Here is a 17201-nt window from a genome sequence, read left to right on the forward strand (position 1 = left end):
CTGGGCAGGGGACTGAGGTCAGGTCTCGGGTGTTGGATGAACAGGTTGAGGTGATTTGTGGGTGGTGGTTGAGGGGAGGGATCTACTTGGCTCAACGGCTGCCTCTGACTTGGGAGAAAATGTTTGATAAGAAGGGCATCCTTCTGACTACTGCGAAGTTACCTGTGATCCAGGATTCAGTTCAAAATTAAGCCAAACACCATCACTGTGTGACCTGCCCGTGTCAGCCAAAGTGACTGACTCCTCTTTCCCATGAGAAAGGAACATCTCAAGATTAAACAAGAGGATTCTGTACGAGCGCTGGTCCTTGCTCTGCCTTTCTGACGCTAAGCTCAAGGTTACGCAGCCAAAGGGGGAGCATTATGGAATTTCCCGTGAACGCTTTCCTCCTGTGCCATCCCGCCAGAGTGACCGGGAAGTGATGGATCCCTCAGGACTACAGACATGCTGGAGGAAAAACTTCAAAGGGCATTGTGAGCTCAGCCTTTCCTCCTAGAAGGTGCTCAAGGCCCCTCCCAAGAGAGTTGCTCTGTCTTAAATAATAATACTGCTAAGTTGCCTTCATTCGGCGCTTATTGGGTACAACATAAAATACAAGGCACTTTACTCCCAGAAACCCCATCTTACAAGTTGGAGAACTGTGTTTTTGTTTTTGTTTTTGAGACGGAGTCTCGCTCTGTCACCCAGGCTGGAGTGCAGTGGCGCAATCTCAGCTCACTGCAAGCCCCGCCTCCCAGGTTCAGGCCATTCTCCTGCCTCAGCCTCCCCAGTAGCTGGGACTACAGGCACCCGCCACCATGCCCGGCTAATTTTTTGTATTTTTAGTAGAGACGGGGCTTCACCGTGTTAGCCAGGATGGTCTCGATCACCTGCCCTTGTGATCCGCCCGCCTCGACCTCCCAAAGTGCTGGGATTACAGGCGTGAGCCACCGCGCCCGGCCTGGAGAACTGTGTTTTAAAGAACTAAGTCATTTGCCTGTGGACACCCAGCTGGGAAGTTAGTAGAGCTAGAATTCTGGTCCAGATCCACCTGACTCTAAAGCCACAAGCTCCCACGGGGCCACCGTGCCTTCCTCTCTCAGCCTGGTAACTGTAAACCTAGTCAAAGCGGATGAGGGAGGAGTCCAATGGAAGCTAAGGTCCCATCACTGCCGCTGTGCAGCTGGAAGGCCCTCCCTCAGAGCAGCTGCTTGTTGGGTCAGAGGCCCAGTGTGAATTACTGGGAACATCCTCTTAGGCCACGTTCTCAAGTCCCCTTCACCCCAAATGAAAGTGTTGGCATTTTCTACCGGCCACCCCCACCTTCTGACCACAAAGCCATCTGTAACCTAACTTGATCATAATTAGATTTTTAGCACATAATTACAAGATTAATGGATTAATCATAGTTTATTTGCAAATCATTAAAAACATTACTCAAAAACACTTTCCCTAAAGATTATTTGGGTTGCCCAGGGCAAGATAATTAACGAGACAGAGGGGAAAACATGAAAAACACACAACCGTCAATCTCATTAAAGATGATCAAATAAACCGTCAAGTTAGCTGAGCAAACTGTGCAGCCTGTGGTGGGGCTGAGAAACCTGGTCTGTTCCTTGGTGCTGAATTGGCTCTTCAGGCACCATGTGAATGAATTACTCTGCCTAAATACTTTCCCGTCTTTCTTTTTTTCCGGAACAGCCTCCATTTGATGGTGAAGATGAAGACGAGCTATTTCAGTCTATCATGGAGCACAACGTTTCCTATCCAAAATCCTTGTCCAAGGAGGCTGTTTCTATCTGCAAAGGAGTAAGTCGATTTGGATACCTTTTGTGATCATGGACCAAGAGCTTTGGTAGGAGAAATACTTTCCCCACACTTCTAAGAGAGATGGCAGAAACACCACAAACCCACACCACTGCATTTTGGCCATCGAGGGTTGGGGCTTGGTGTCATGCCCCAAGATAACCAGCACCCCAACTTTGGACAGCATGGATTAGTCTTGGCCTGTTTTGAACTCTGCACAAACCGAACCTTGTAGTGTTGCTCCTGGCCTGGCTGCTTTCACTCAATATGGTGATTGAGGATTTAGTTCCTCCTTTCATATTGCTATGCAGTGTTACACTGTGTGAACACACCATCGTTTCCGTATCCATTCTACTGGGCAGGGCACAGTGGCGAAAGTGAAGGCCAGGAGAATGGATTGGAATCCCAATACTTCCTGGGACTCTGGCCCAGTCACCTAATGACTGTACTGCACTTTTCATTCTAATCCATTTCATAAAATTGTGGTGGGGACTACCAGATGTCATCAGAGTCCCTTAGGAAGTATGTGCTCTCGTCTCCTGTCTTACTTGGTGTGACTTAGTTCTTTCTTTGCTACACTTTTCTTGAGCTATAGCATACATACAGCAATTGGCACAAATCATCAATAAGCTGATAAATGAATCTTCACAAAATGAATCCACCCATGTAATTGCACCCAGCTCAAGAAACCATGTTTCCACCACCCTGGAAGCCCTCTCCTGTCCCATCTACAGTCACTACCCCACCCCAAGATAACCTGACCCCCAACTTTGGACAGCATGGATTAGTCTTGCCTGTTCTGAACTCTGCACAAACTGAACCTTACAGTGCTGCTCCTGGCCTGGCTGCTTTCACTCAATATTGTGATTGAGGATTTTGTCTGCATTGCTGTGTGGGGCCATAGTTCCTCCTGTCATATTGCTGTGCAGTGTTCCACTGTGTGAACACACCATCGTTTCCTTATCCATTCTACTTCTGGTGGCTATTTGGATTGTTCCTGCTTTGGTTTGAGGCTGTTACAAACAGAACTGCTGTGAACCTTCTGGGGCATGTGTTTTGGTGAAGATATGCACACACTTTGGTTGAGGAAATGCTCTAGGAATAGAGTTGCTGATCATGACTTATCTAGTTTTGAATGGTCAAGAGTTAGATCACAAAGCTATTTTCAGGCTTAGTAAGATGGAGTGCAATATATCCTTAACAGTATCTGGTGAGTGTGATCATTTGTGAGGCATTTGTCACGTGTCATCCAAGAGCAAGGCACTTGGAAGAGATACTGAGGTCGGGAGGAACTGGCTTCTGCCTTCGGAGAGTTCATAGTCAGTGTTTGTCTCTGTGTCCTGCGGTGGGCAAGTGGGAATTAACTAGTCGCCTTCCTTGTTATAGCATTTATTTTTCTAATCTATGAGTCTTTGATTGATAACATTTTGGCCCAGACAATACATAGACATATGATGCTTATTATGGCATCCTCTGTGATGCTAGACTGTGATGCTTTCAGCACACACAATTTTTAGTGATTGCATGCTTTTTTTTTAATTACCAGATACATGTATAGCATGGTATCTCCAAAACAGACAACGTGTGAGATGTCTGTTTAAATTCTTCTTCCATTTGGCCATGGGTTCAGATTGCTTCCTTGTTCCCTTGTCTTGAAAACCACCATAGGAAGGGCTGTTCTTGCCAATGTCATTTTTGTGAATTGGCTTCACTTCGTACAAGCCACTGAGTGTCTTGGTCAGCTCTCTGAGATGCTGTCCAGGCGTCCACAAAGTCAGGGCTGTAGGCAGAGCTAGGCAAATGGAAGGTGCTGTCTGTGGGAAACCCTTGGCATCCATTGTTCTCCTTTTCTCGTTTTCCTTTCTAGCTGATGACCAAACACCCAGCCAAGCGGCTGGGCTGTGGGCCTGAGGGGGAGAGGGACGTGAGAGAACATGCCTTCTTCCGGAGGATCGACTGGGAAAAACTGGAGAACAGGGAGATCCAGCCACCATTCAAGCCCAAAGTGGTGAGTCCAGAAAAGCAGCCTGTTTTCGGAACCCCATGTCCCCAAATTCTGGAAGTGTCCCACTCACCTCTTTTCTTGGAGAGAGGAGGCCGGTGGCCCCTGGCTTGTACAGGGTGAGGAAACGGGCCAGGTTTCAGCCTTGTCCTCAGTCCTGTGGCCTCAGCAGCCAGGATTCCTGCTGCCTTCAGAGAGTAAGGACCGATAAGGCAGGGAGGGGAACCCTGTGCACACTTCATCCTCCAGCTGGACAGCTGCAGAGCACCCCCGCACAACTAGGGAGTGAGGGCAGCTGTGCTTTAGGTCTGGACTTTGTGGACTCGCACCCAGCAGGGCCGTATTCACAGCCTTCAGTCCTCAACAGGACTCAGGCTTCGTGTCTGTCTCTGGTTTTCCTGGATTTGCCTGGCACCGAAGGGAGCTCTGAAGCACAACCCCGTCCTAGCCAGCAACTAGGCAGGGCCTGGGCCCTGCCCCCTCTTCCACCACTGCCTCCACTGCGGGGAGTGTCAGCCACCAATTCTAATGTTGTCAGCTTTTTTCACACTCTCCCTGTTTGATTCCCATTTTTTTCATTTATTTAAACACTGTGTGCCAGGCCCTGTTCTGAGTGCCTTATGAATATTAATTCACTCAATCATCCCAGCAGCCCTGTGAGATGGGTACTATGGTCCCCAGTTTGCAGTGGAGGAAACAGTCACAGAGAGGCTGAGTAACTTGCCAGAAGACACACAGCTGATAGATGGTGAAACCAGGACGAGTCTTTGTCCTCACCTGCTGCACCATCGCTCCATCTCAGCAACTGCCCTGACGCTGATGCTGCGGGCCCTAATTGTTGATTGCGGCCAGCAAGTGCCTTTCATGTTTATATCTCTAGAGGTAAACTGAGAGCCTTTAAGAAGTCAGCCTCCTCACTCACCACCTGCCACTTTGCAGAGCCTCCAAGGGCGTCCTGTTTCTAAGGGCCGGGCGGACTGTGCCTTCCAGCTCTGCCACCATCTTGGCCAGCATCAGGCAGCTCCCCATTGTGCCTCTGCCCGGGGACTGCAGAGAGCTGCTTTATGCCACAGTCAGTTTCAGAAGCATCGCCCTGTTGGTTTCGCTCAAATGTATCTCCTCTGACAGGTGCCCCATGAGCAGGCCAGGGGACCCGCCTGGGGTGGCACAGTTGCCAACTGGGTGGCACACAGCCTTATTCTTAGAGCAGCAACTTCCTCACCATGTGTGCCTCTGTGTCCTCTACCCCAAGAATAAAACTGCTGTTGGTGAGCCCACTGGATTTTATTTTTCGAAGATATTTTTAGCACACACTGAAGAAAAACTAAAATTAATCAGGTCAGTTGACTTCCTCCTGAATCATCGTTTCAAATAAGGCCCTTTTGTATCTGACACCCCCGCCTTTTCTTTAGTCAGCCCTGCACACTGATTTCAGGGGGGGTCTCACGGGCTCCTGCCCCTCAACATACAAAACCTGGTCTGGAGGTTTTTGGGGGTGGGGAGAGTGATTAATGGCGCTGCAAGTGGCCTCAGTAGAAAATTCTGTTAGGGATTATTTTTTTTTCCTCTTCCGCCTTTAATATTTATTTGTTGTCTTAAAATATGAAGGTTATGCAACAGCATCTTGAACACAGCTTAGTTTCTTTATAGGAACAACGTAGAGATGCGTACTGACCCCGCCTTGAGGGTTGAGCAAAATCCAATTACCTGTCAGTCACTTTCCAGAAAGAGATGAGTTGCAGCAAAACCAACCATAAAACATGTCTTTTTCTATTTATTGCCACGTTATGGCAGAAGAGAGTGTTTATTTGCATAGTCTCCCACGTTTTGTGGATACTCGGCCCTAAGCTTGGATATAGGGAAGACAACAGGGCGACTTGGCTCCGCAGGCAAGAATGTGAACTGTTCTCTGTGGTCCACGGAAATCACAGGAAGCAAAATTGTACCCATGGCAGGCAGCTGAGTTAGGAGCAGTGTTTATTTATATTTTATTCCTGGAGCGCTACTGTTTGCTGGGTTTTTTTTTTTAATTATTATTATTATACTTTAAGTTTTAGGGTACATGTGCACAATGTGCAGGTTTGTTACATAGGTATACATGTGCCATGTTGGTGTGCTGCACCCATTAACTCATCATTTAGCGTTAGGTATATCTCCTAATGCTGTCCTTCCCCCTCCCTTTTGTTTGTTTTTTAACTGAATGCTGGTTAAAATTAAGAAGGAAGGATAAATTGCCCCTGGCTGTGAAGAAATAGCCCCTGAACTCACAAAAGGAGGCAGAAATTGTCGACCCAGGCCCTAAAACTGGAGGTTTCATGCAAAAGGCCCCGCTTGGTAAAAGCTCTGGCCAGAAGGAAGGAAGAGATTTCTCAGGCAGAAGCCCGTGTTCTGCTGGAAAACCTGTGCACAAAAGAGGAAGGAGCTAGAAAGAATACAGACAGACAGGAAATGGACCCACAGAGGGAACAACGACAGTGAAGATAGAAGCACGTGGCTGCAGGGAGACCCGTAGACACTGTGTTCAAAAGCGGAGAGCGTCAAGGGCAGAGAGATAAATGGGGCAAGCTCTGGTTCCTGGAAGGGCAGCGATGTGCCTCTTGAGAGCTGTTTCCTGTAGTCCTTGCCCCGTGCCAGGCAGCCGAGTGAGGCTCATCACAGCATGTCATGCAAGGGCTGGCACCACCGCCTTCAGCGGTCTCTGAGCACTGCGCTCTGTTCAGTGGTGACACGCTGGGGCAGAGACACCACGCCAAGAGCCATTCCAGTGGCTGGAGAGGACATTTAGAACAGCAAAAAGCAACCGAAGTCGAAGCTGCACAATACGCTCTGGTTAATACAAACAGCAGGAGAGAACTAGCGGCGTAGAAAAGTTATTCTGGGATGTGGTGTTCCAGCTTCCTTGGTGAAAAAAGTACTGTAGTTTCCTGATCCAGAGCTAACTGAAAAGTGAAATGTGTTTACAGAGCTGAGCATTCTCTAACGGGTCATTTTGTTATTTCAAAGAGAGACGTAGCAATGCCAGCCTAAATGGTGCTGCTGGAGAAACGATCAGGCAAACGTCACACAGCTAGCGACTCTCACCGTGAGCCCATTTCTGAGTGGCTCTCGCCTCTCAGCAGTTCTTATAATCCTGGCTCACCAACCTTTTCTGTCTTGGTGAAGTCTGCCTGATGGTTTTTTAGCAAGCGCTGGTGAGTCAGTTTCCCTGAGACTTGCAGGCTTAAGGACAGGTAGCTGTTCTCACGTGCGGTGATGCTCCTGGCTCCCATGGAATTAAACCTTTGCTTACTACCAAATACCAGTAGCGGGACTTCAGGTTCTCACAGTTATTTGCAAACTGCTTCTACAGATCAGATTGAGCTTGTAGGATCAGGAGTCTAACATCTTTGTTTTATTAATTTTTAAATTTTTTGAACCTCCAATGAAAGAGTCTTCCAGAATCACTGACTTCCCTAAGGAGGGTAGAAGCATTCCACTGCTGGACAGCCACAGAGCTTATCAGGGAATCATGGTTCCTCTAGTGTGCTGTCTTAATCCCTCTTCCTGACTGCCAGAGTGACTTGACTGAAGTTAACCTTTAGACCGCAGTGCCATGCAAAATGCGATCCCAGCACAAAAAGCATCTCACAATGCCGTGATCCATCAGGAGGTTAGCACGGGACTTTCCATCTCACGGCGACATTAAGATCAAGATCTGCAGTACAGCTGTGGGCTGGATTCTGTATAAGGTCACACGTAAAGGAGAACAGAAAGAGGAGAGTGACCAACATCGGGTGTGTGGGACAGTGGCCATCTCCCTTAGCAGTGGCCACCTTCCCTGGCAGTGGCCATCTCCCCTGGTGGTGGCAGGGTCCCATGGCGGTGGTCATCTCTCCTGGCAGTGGCAAGCCTGGAGGCTGAGATGTGAGGGAAGAACCTGCCCCTGTGGCAGTCAACAGTGGGACAGTCCTGTCCTGGACAGAGCCATGTCTGTCCCTAAAAAGCTACCATGTGCCACCGTGAAGATGATGATTTTCTGGAAGATGGGACAATCACTTTGCAGGGATCACTTTGTAAAAACAAAAGCAAAGACAACCACAGACAGCAGTGCTGTGAGCCCTGGACACAGGCAGCCAACAACTAGCTCTTCCTCTTTAAGAGCAAAACACAAAACGAGCTGGTTTCGGGGATCTCTTCAAGGAAGCACAATGTGAAGCATCCTCTGCTCCCAGGACATGAGGACGGTCAGCTCAGTGAGGACCGTCAGCTCAGTGAGGGCCAGCAGTTCAGCCTGATGTTCTCAACAACAAACCCGAGTCATCAAAAAGAGGCCTGTAGGCCAGGCGTGGTGGCTCACGCCTGTAATCCCAGCACTTTGGGAGGTCGAGGCAGGTGGATCTCCTGAGGTCAGGAGTCCGAGACCAACCTGGCCAACATGGTGAAACCCCATCTCTACTAAAAATACAAAAATTACCTGGGCGTGGTAGCACACACCTGTAATCCCAGCTACTTGGGAGGCGGAGACAGGAGAATCGCTTGAACCTGGGAGGCGGAAGTTGCAGTGAGCCCAGATTGCGTCATTGCACTACAGCCTGGGCAACAAGAATGAAACTCCGTCTCAAAAAAAAAAAAAAAAACCGGAATGTTCAGAAGAGTCTATGTAAGGAGAAATTTTAAGTTTAAAACAGATGTCGCCTCTGGAAAGGGTAATCTTCAGTGACTGAAGGAGCAGTGGATGTCCACCCTACCTCCCAGCGTCAGGTGAGCATGGAGGCACTGTGGGGAGGAGGGTGCAGCCAGCAGCTTGGCCCAGCAACCAGAAGGCTTGCCGAGGGAAGGAAAGCACTTTCGGCTTTGCCAGAAAAATAAAAGCTCCAGGATTCTGATCCACCGTCACTTTGAATTTTGTAGCTTTTTATTCTGATTTATAATTAATGTGAATGAAATGGCCAAGAACAGCCTTCAAATTTCCACTCATCCTGCTTGTAATCAGTAGCAGTTTATACAAATACCAGGAGCATAAGGTTAATTGATTTTTCTTTTTTTAGTTCTAGCCATTGGCACCAAGGAGCAGAATAGCTAGTTCATAGGCAAGCCAGAATCATTCACTGTACTTAAATGGTTATTAGAGAGGGAGAAATTAATCTATAATGTTAACACAAGAAATGTATTCCAGAGTGGTTAGGCAGAGCACACTGGAAATAGACCTTTCACAGATGGCCATTTTTTTGTGAAATTACTTTAAGTATTCTGTTTTTTAAAAGGCAGAAAAATAGAACTTTCTTCAGGACATTGTCTCCAATGACCCACAGCAAGAGCCAAAGAGAATAAGAACGTTGAGGACATCTAGTGAGAACACACAATCGGGGTTCCTTTTCCCAGTCACCACAAAGTCCTTCATTTCCCAGTGCCATTAGCTTGTTTGGAGAGCTTGATGATCATTAAATTATCAAAGCTGGTGCAAGGATCCTTTTTTTTTTTTAATTTTATTTTGAAATAATTTCCAATTTCAGACTTGTAGAAGGGCCAGGAAAGTAATTTAAAGAACTCCTGTATTCCTTTACCCAGGTTCCCTAAATGTGAACATTTTAGCATGTTCGTGTTATATTGTTTTTTTTTTTGTTTTTGGCGGGGGGGGGTTTTGTTTGTTTTTTTTTGAGACGGAGTTTCGCTCTATCACCCAGGCTGGAGTGCAGTGGCGCGATATCAGCTCACTGCAACCTCCACCTCTCAGGTTCAAGCAATTCTCCTGCCTCAGCCTCCTGAGTAGCTGGGATTACAGGCACCTGCCACCACGCCTGGCTAATTTTTTTTATATTTTTAGTAGAGACGGGGTTTTGCCATGTTGGCCAGGCTGGTCTCAAACTCCTGACCTCAAGTGATCTGACTGCCTCGGCCTCCCAAAGTGCTGAGATTACAGGCTGACCTCGGTATCATTCTTTTTCTATATCTCTGTCTGTGTGTAGGTACAGACATACACATCTGTTAGGTTGGAGCAAAAGTAATTGCGGTTTTTGCCGTTACTTTTCATTTTTTTTGCCATTACTTTTGCACCAACCTTAATATATACTTATTTTTTTCTGAACCATTTGAGAGTAAGTTGCAGAGTTAATGCTTCTTTACACCTAGATAATTCCATGTGTATTTCCTGAACATAAGGACATCTCCTGGTACTATGATCTTTTAATAATTACTCCAGCAAGCTAGGTATGTAGTGCAGGGGCTCTGCAGGTAAAAGGAGGAGGGAGGGTCCCTGGCATGGCTGTGTCACGGATCAGATACCATAGGCAGCTTGGGCCACATCTCATCAGTTCTCTAGGGTGGCAGGCAGCTTCATTCTCTTGGCCTTTCTGTTGGGCCAGTAACAATGATGCCAATTAAAATTGAGATCTCAAGATGGGAAGGTTTGTCAACAACATACAAACACTAACCAGCCATTGGAGACTACAGAAGTCACATCATGCTGTATCTAGGTTTGATTTAAGCCTCTAAACTAGTCTAAGACAGCACCTTTTACTTGGCTAATTAGAGGCAAGCAGTTTTTCCTATTCTTTAATCATTACTCTCTCAAATACTTTTCTGCTTAGCAGAGAAATTGGAAGAAATGAGACATTTAAACTAATAATATAAATAAGCATCACTACTGCAAGCCTCTGGGAGCTTCAGTGATGAGTGACGGCATAAATACAGACCCTGTGTACATCAAAGTGTATGAATTGACAGGTTTCCATTGTTGGCAGTGAAGGTTTCCAACAACGATGGCCATTACAACTTTTCTTGGAAAAAGAGCTTTAAATCCTCTAAATCTGGCCATTAACATAAAGACCAAATGGAGTACATGTTTTTATTCCATAGATTACAGCCCATGATAAGCCAGAACCTTCACCCTCATACACATGTGGCTCTCACACCTACAGGAATCCCCTCATTTAATGTGTGGCTTATGGCCTCTGTCTATCAGCAAACTCATCAACGGAATCAGCCTTCCTCCAGAACACAGTTTTCCCTTTCTGAAATAATGCTGCAGTGCTGTAGGTGAGCTGAGTACTGTTTAATTTTGTCAGAGAAACCAAAGACTATATGAAGTTGGCAGGAGGTGAAAGGGGTCCCAATCCCTTAGAAAAAATTACTATTAACATGCTCTCTCTATATGGTGAAATGAACAGTTAAGTGGTAGAGAAGGGCATAAATGAAAAGATATCTCCCCAACTACTGGTCCTACTCTTCATGATCTTTTCTGTAACCTTCTAGAAAGTTTCTGTATGTGTAAACGTATACACAGATGAGGTTGTACTGTGTTAAACACACCTTGCGTCTTTCACGTAGCAATGTATCCGAGAGGTGTTTCCGCATCAGCTCACTTGGGTTTATAGCATTCTTTGCGTGTCCATTCCCGATTCTGGACTTGCAAGGCCAGGAACTGACTATTCTCCAAATCCTCTCCTTTGTCCGTTCTTATTCTCCAGACTTTGTGTACCAAAATGCACTGGCTTCAGTGGGCCTCCAGGTCTTCGGTGAGCACGTTTCCAGAACCTTGGGTGACTAAATGAGCAAACTAACCCCACTTTATAACCCTTAACCGTGTGCCCCTGCTTGTGTTGGTCATGCACGTAGCCCGTTCCCTGAGCATGCTAATCTTCAGAGAAAGGGCAGACCAATGGCCAGACCCCTTGGTTGGATGGCTCCTTAGTATGGACATTACCTCCCAGGAAGCCCAAGCGAAATGCACCAGCCCATTTCTGCTGTTATTTAACTTAAAAGAAGACACTGTGCAACCACGAGTCAGAGAGCTGTGCAGATGGTGGCGATGCGGTTGCTAAGGCGCTCCACTGTACCCCAGCACTGGGACCTGAATACAAGTAAGGATTCCCCTACGATGAAGCACCTCCTGCATTTGGTCATCGTAAGGGATAGCTCCCACCTCATTAGGTTTCCTTTCTCCATAGTCTTGCAACATCCCTTTACTCTTTAGTTGTTCTGCATCCTTCCTCCTCTTCTGGGTTTTGTTTGGTTTTGCTTTTTAACAGCAGTGTTTTGAGCTACTCATATTTCCCATAATTCCCATAGCTGAGACCATGGGGTTGTATTCTACATAACTGAGACGCCGAGGTAAAGGGCAGGGGTGAGACCAACACGTGTATTGCTCATGCTCAGAGGCCTCTCCCAGGTAAGAATCAGCCACAAAGCCAACTCCTGCATTGCATCTCAGTCTCCCCCACATCCTATCACAGAAGGAAAGGGGCTGTGAGCAATGTGTTTGCCACACAAGGCTCCAGTGGGGGCACACTGCAATCCCAGATTCCACCCAGAGTCCATGTCATTCATGTTTTGTAACGTCTTTACCAATGCCTGATTTCTCTTGGGTCCGTTGCATTCATTGAAGTTTGACCAAATGGGTAGGAATATCAAAAACGACAAAGGAGTTCATTCCTGAATCCAGAGATCAGAAAGAGGGAGGTAGCTTATTAATAACATTCCTTCGTCCCTCAGAGATCGATCACATGCCTTTTACATGCTAGTGCTTGCTTCGCAGGATGTACCCTATGTCTGTCCTGCCTCCTCACTGAGGAAGGGCCTCATGCCCACTAGTTCCCTGGATCCTCACAACAGCCTGGGAAGGTTGATGGTCACATCACCATCTTACCTTTGCAGAGAGATGCACTGAGTTTGCCAAAGCTATATACATTGGGGCTCTTGATCTCTGGCCACATCCTTCTCCCCTCTGTGTCCCCACTTTCCCTTGGGTGCCGACATCGCCTGGTCTCAGGGAGTTCAGCAGTCACACGCTGACTGGTTGGGTCTGACCACCCCAGTGCCCTCTTCCCCTTTATCTCTGTCCCATACCCATCGTATGGTACGTCACATCCCAGAGAGCAAAAGCCTCAGTCGGCGAAAGGCGCGGGTGACCTTTGGAGGTGGAGACAGTGCACACCCAGCCCAGTTTTGCTCACAAGGTATAAATGTTACTTTCAGCGGCCATGTGCTGTTGGGTGGCCTAGAGCTCTGAGGCCATGGACAGCCACACCTGCCCGCTGTCACAGACTGCTGTAGAGGCTGCCCTTCCAATGGAGGTGGTGATCCACCTGCCTGCCTCATCCCTGAGGAGTGGCGGGAGGCTGCCTGCAGTCATCTTTTACTCATTCACTTGGCGTTCATGCAGTCATGCTAGGTGCCCCCTCAGCCCTTTAGGCTCTTTGCTTCTTCTTGCTCCCTGCTCAGCTCCAAGATGGCACCCGAGGCCATTGCCCATCAAGCTCATGGTGATGAGTAAGGTTAGATCATTGATAGTAGAAAGAATCTCTTCCACATTAGGAATGCAGTACCTTCTTGAATCTACTGCTTTTCCTTTCTCCAAGGATCCAAAAATCTCTGGTTTTCCTTATCTTTTTCAGTAGGCGGTGGTGGTGGTGGTGGTGGTGGTGATGGTGGTGGTGGTGGTGGTGGTGGTGGTGGTGGTGGTGGTGGTGATGGTGATGGTGGTGGTGGTGGTGGTGATGGTGGTGGTGGTGGTGGTGGTGATGGTGGTGGTGGTGATGGTGATGGTGGTGGTGGTGGTGATGGTGATGGTGGTGGTGGTGGTGGTGATGGTGGTGGTGGTGATGGTAATGGTGGTGACGGTGGTGATGGTGGTGGTAGTGACGGTGGTGGTGGTGGTAGTGGTGGTGATGATGGTAATGGTGGTGGTGGTGGTGATGAGGGTAGTTTTCCACATTAACATCTTGGAAAATAAGTAGTTCAAGATCTTCTCCAATTTCACTTATAGTAGATTGTCTACTTCCAGGGCTACTTTTGCTAAGAGCTGTGAAAGGCTCATTTATAATGCATTGGCAGACCTTCTATGGTGGAAAAGGAGACGATGTTTCTCACCAGGCCGAATCTGGAGTAGAAATAGCTGTGCTGCCCCCTGCCTCTTGGTGGGGGAAGGGGACTTCTTTGTGGTTTGATCTCCCTCAGAATAAAAAGTTCTCCTGAGTCTCGTAGCTGATCTAACCCTCAGGTCATCCTGCAGCCCTTCCAGGCTTTCTTCCGGTTTCTTGCTGAGACACACCCATGGCTCATTTCTGTCCCGTGGTTGATGTGGCTGAACTTCAGTGGTTCAGTTTCTACTGTTTGCCCTCGGCCTGTGCCTGCCTCTTATCTCTCCACCAAAGTGAACCAATTTAAGAAAAGCTTTCATTTGTTAAAGTGAGATTTCTCCCTCTTTGAGTTCAGGGAAAATTCCAAAGAGATTTACAATGAGAAAGAAGAGGAAGGTGTTTCCAGCAGTGAGCAGTTTTGAGACCAGAAGCCACACAGCAGCACTCAGTGTGACTGCAGGGCAGCAACTGAGTTGATCTAGGCTCCACAACTTCCCCTTTAGCTCTGCAGACCTCAGCACAGGCAGAGCACGAGCCCTTAACCAGGAAGGGATTTTTGCCCCATTTTATCACAGTACTTAGCTTTTTGAGCAGTGGGCACCCTCAGGAGTGACCCTTCTCTGGACACCAGCTTTGGAATTGGATGTCCTCAAGCCTCCCTCTCCAGGCTTCTCAGTGGGGAGGTTTCTGTGGTCCCCTTTTTAGAGCTTGGGAAATCTCCTTTTAGTTTGCTTTTTAATTTTTCCTTGGCAGTAAAGCCATGGCTTTTGGAAACGTCCCATTGGACGATGATTCGTGAATGCCATAAAGACAGGACTAAAAGGAAAGGGTCAGACCTGTGCACTCTTTTTGCAGAACACATTGATAAATTTAGAGCAGGACAGACATCCAGCCTAGACGTCTATCTGTGCAGCCCTAAATTCATCAATGTGTCCTGTGAAATGGGGAGAGAACATTTTGCTTTGCTTTGCTCATCCTTTTAGGGACTCACGTCCTTTTATTATATTTTTTCCAGAAATTCCTTCTTGCTCATCTTTGCATGGTTAGTGAGTATCAAGAGAAGCACAGATGATCTCTCATTAAAGGAGCACACATCCCAGCCTCTGGGAGCCCTGACTGTTGGTTCACTTGAATTCTTCCAGGCAATAAGCATTGATGAATCAGGTTCCAAAAGGATGTTCCCAATGCCGACTCTACTGAGCTGTCACACTTGCTCCAAATGCTTTTGCCTTGTGACTTCTGCCGCTTCTCCATTCTCCGCTCTCACATACAGCTGCTCCTGCCTGATTCCCTAGTTTGGCTTCATGTCTGCCCTCACACTGATCTTAGGACCTACTCAGCCTCACACGGTAGTCTTGTTATATCCCTGAGTTTCTCAGCAGCGGGTACTGTTGACATCTTGAGCCAATCATTCTTTGGGGCGGGGGCAGTGTCCTGGGCCTTGCAGGATGTTCCACACCATCCCTGGCCTCTGCCCCCAGATGCCAGGCTTGTCCCACCCAAGTCATGATGACCAAAAATGGGTTCCCTGGGGGAAGAATCATCCCTGGTTGAGAACCACTGGTATATCCAGAGGAGGGCTATTTCTTTGGCTGTTGTCATCTGAATGTGGAATTCCAAGGAAAGTTGGTTTCTGTTTGTTTAACTGATGAATTAAGTACAGACTCCCGACTAATTTCTAGGAAGTAACAGCATGCCCTTATTTATTTTTCAAAGAGCCTTTCTCCGTATTTGCAAATGGCCTGTGCACATGGGGTGATGTGAATTGCAGATTCTGCCTCTGCTGACCTTGGCTTTGAGGTACTTTGTGCTCTTCCAAGGAAATACACCATGGAAACGTGGGGTGTGAGAGTGGAAGCTTTGCTACCCCACATGTGGGAGGCAGGACGGATGTGACAGTAAGCCTCATGTCTGTATGGCTCCACAGAGTAACTTGAAAGCCCACAGGCAGCCCCTGCCTCTCATCCCCTCTGCCCCACCACACACATCACCCACATACTCACCGTTCATTGCGGTGTGAAATCTCCTTGGGTGAAGAGTAGATGGTTGCTTATTAAAATGGAAATAAGCCCAGAGGCTGGACGCGGTGGCTCACACCTGTAATCCCAGTACTTTGGGAGGCCAAGGCCAGCAGATTGCTTGAGCCCAGGAGTTCGAGACCAGCCTGAGCAACATGGTGAAACCCTGTCAATACAAAAAATGCAAAAAATAGTCAGGTGTGGTGGTGTGCACCTGCAGTCCCAGCTACTCAGGAGGCTGAGGTGGGAGGAACGGTTGAGCTCAGGTGTTGAGGCTGCAGTGAGTCGTGCTCACACCACTGCACACCAGCCTGGGTGACAGAGTGAGACCCTGTCTCAAAAAAGAAAAAAAAATTAATAAGCCCAGAAAGGAAAGCTGTTTGTCATAAAGACCTTACTTTGAATTTATGACATGCTTTCCACCTCAACAGGTACTTAGGAGCAGGTTTTATTTGATGAAAAGCAGGTGGGAAAAGGGTAATGAAAGTAGCTTCATCGCAGGGCGTGGTGGCTCATGCCTGTAATCCCAGCTACTCGGGAGGCTGAGGCAGGAGAATCACTTGAACCCAGGAGGCAGAGGTTACAGTGAGCCGAGGTCACGCCACTGCACTCTAGTCTGGGCGACAGAGCAAGACTCCATCTCAAAAAAAAAAAAACAAAAAAAGTAGGTTCTCAAGCACACCTCCTAGAAGATAAAGTGTGAAAAAAGAGCTGAGAAAGCACAGCCCGTGAGACTCAACTGCCTTATAAGAACACTAGCAGCACGTGCTGGCCTCTCGCCTCGGCTGGGTTCTGTGCAAAACCCCATACATTTCACCTTCATGACAGCCTTGGGCAGGAGGTGTGATTGTTCTCCCAGTGTTACAGATGAGCAAACTCGGTGGACCCCACTTCACAGTTAATCCAGAGCTATTCTCTGTTAGAGACCCAAGGATGCCTGGTTAGTTTGAAATGTGTGCTAGCTCAGAGTTAATTCATATTGGCCCTGTGGTGCTAGCAGCAGGTCCAAGGGCAGTAATTGGCAACATCTTGAAAATCATTCTTAGGATCCTTAGTGAAACTCCCAGCTCTTCCTGCTTCAGAGTCACCCTGGGCTCCTGGGGACTTCAACACGCCACTACCCTTGTGGGTGGCTGACAAAGTGAAGAGAACACTCCTTCCCCACTTTTGGGGTCAGGCTACCAAGCCGTGCTGCCTAAGCGGCTGTGTGTCTCAGTGACCCCAATGCAACGGTTCTGCCTGCAGCCTTGACACGCACAGAGCGCCCTGGAGTGGACCCTGGAGGTGAGGAACAGCCGAGACAGCAGGCCTCTCCCTGCCTCCCCAGGGCGCCATGCAAACCTCCTGCAGCCTGAGACCACCCTGCAAATAAGCTCCAGTCAGTCACCCAGCCTGCCTGCTGGCCAGCTCTGTCTAGGTGTGCTAAATCCTAGCTGGGCCAGGTGCAAATCTCCCAGCCTTGCCGCCACACCTACCTCATATCGCTTGAAGCTTAATTTAGGGGCTGAGGTTGCTAGAACAGCCCAGTAGGAAGGCAAGGATAACACAGTTTTTACTTCA

At 47.9% G+C, this 17201-nt stretch overlaps 1 protein-coding gene and 1 non-coding gene across 6 annotated transcripts in view; both read left to right on the plus strand.

Moving 5' to 3' along the window:
* Positions 1-17201, plus strand: part of PRKCA (protein kinase C alpha) — a 500752-nt gene that overhangs the window by 476205 nt on the left and 7346 nt on the right. For 2 of the 5 annotated variants that reach the window (XM_009433095.5, XM_016932795.3), the window contains 3 exons: positions 1681-1788; positions 3653-3793; positions 11233-11280. In XM_009433095.5, coding sequence (XP_009431370.1) covers positions 1681-1788; positions 3653-3793; positions 11233-11280 — 297 coding nt within the window. Of the gene's footprint in view, positions 1-1680; positions 1789-3652; positions 3794-6005; positions 8528-11232; positions 11281-17201 lie in introns of all 5 variants that reach the window. The other 3 variants (XR_008540341.2, XR_008540342.2, XM_003315686.6) reach the window with 3 other exon arrangements.
* Positions 1887-1982, plus strand: MIR634 (microRNA mir-634). The gene has a single exon (NR_035958.1). It is a non-coding gene; the product is annotated as a microRNA mir-634 (primary transcript).

The sequence above is a fragment of the Pan troglodytes genome, chromosome 19 (assembly GCF_028858775.2).
Source record: "Pan troglodytes isolate AG18354 chromosome 19, NHGRI_mPanTro3-v2.0_pri, whole genome shotgun sequence".
NCBI classification, from domain to species: domain Eukaryota; kingdom Metazoa; phylum Chordata; class Mammalia; order Primates; family Hominidae; genus Pan; species Pan troglodytes.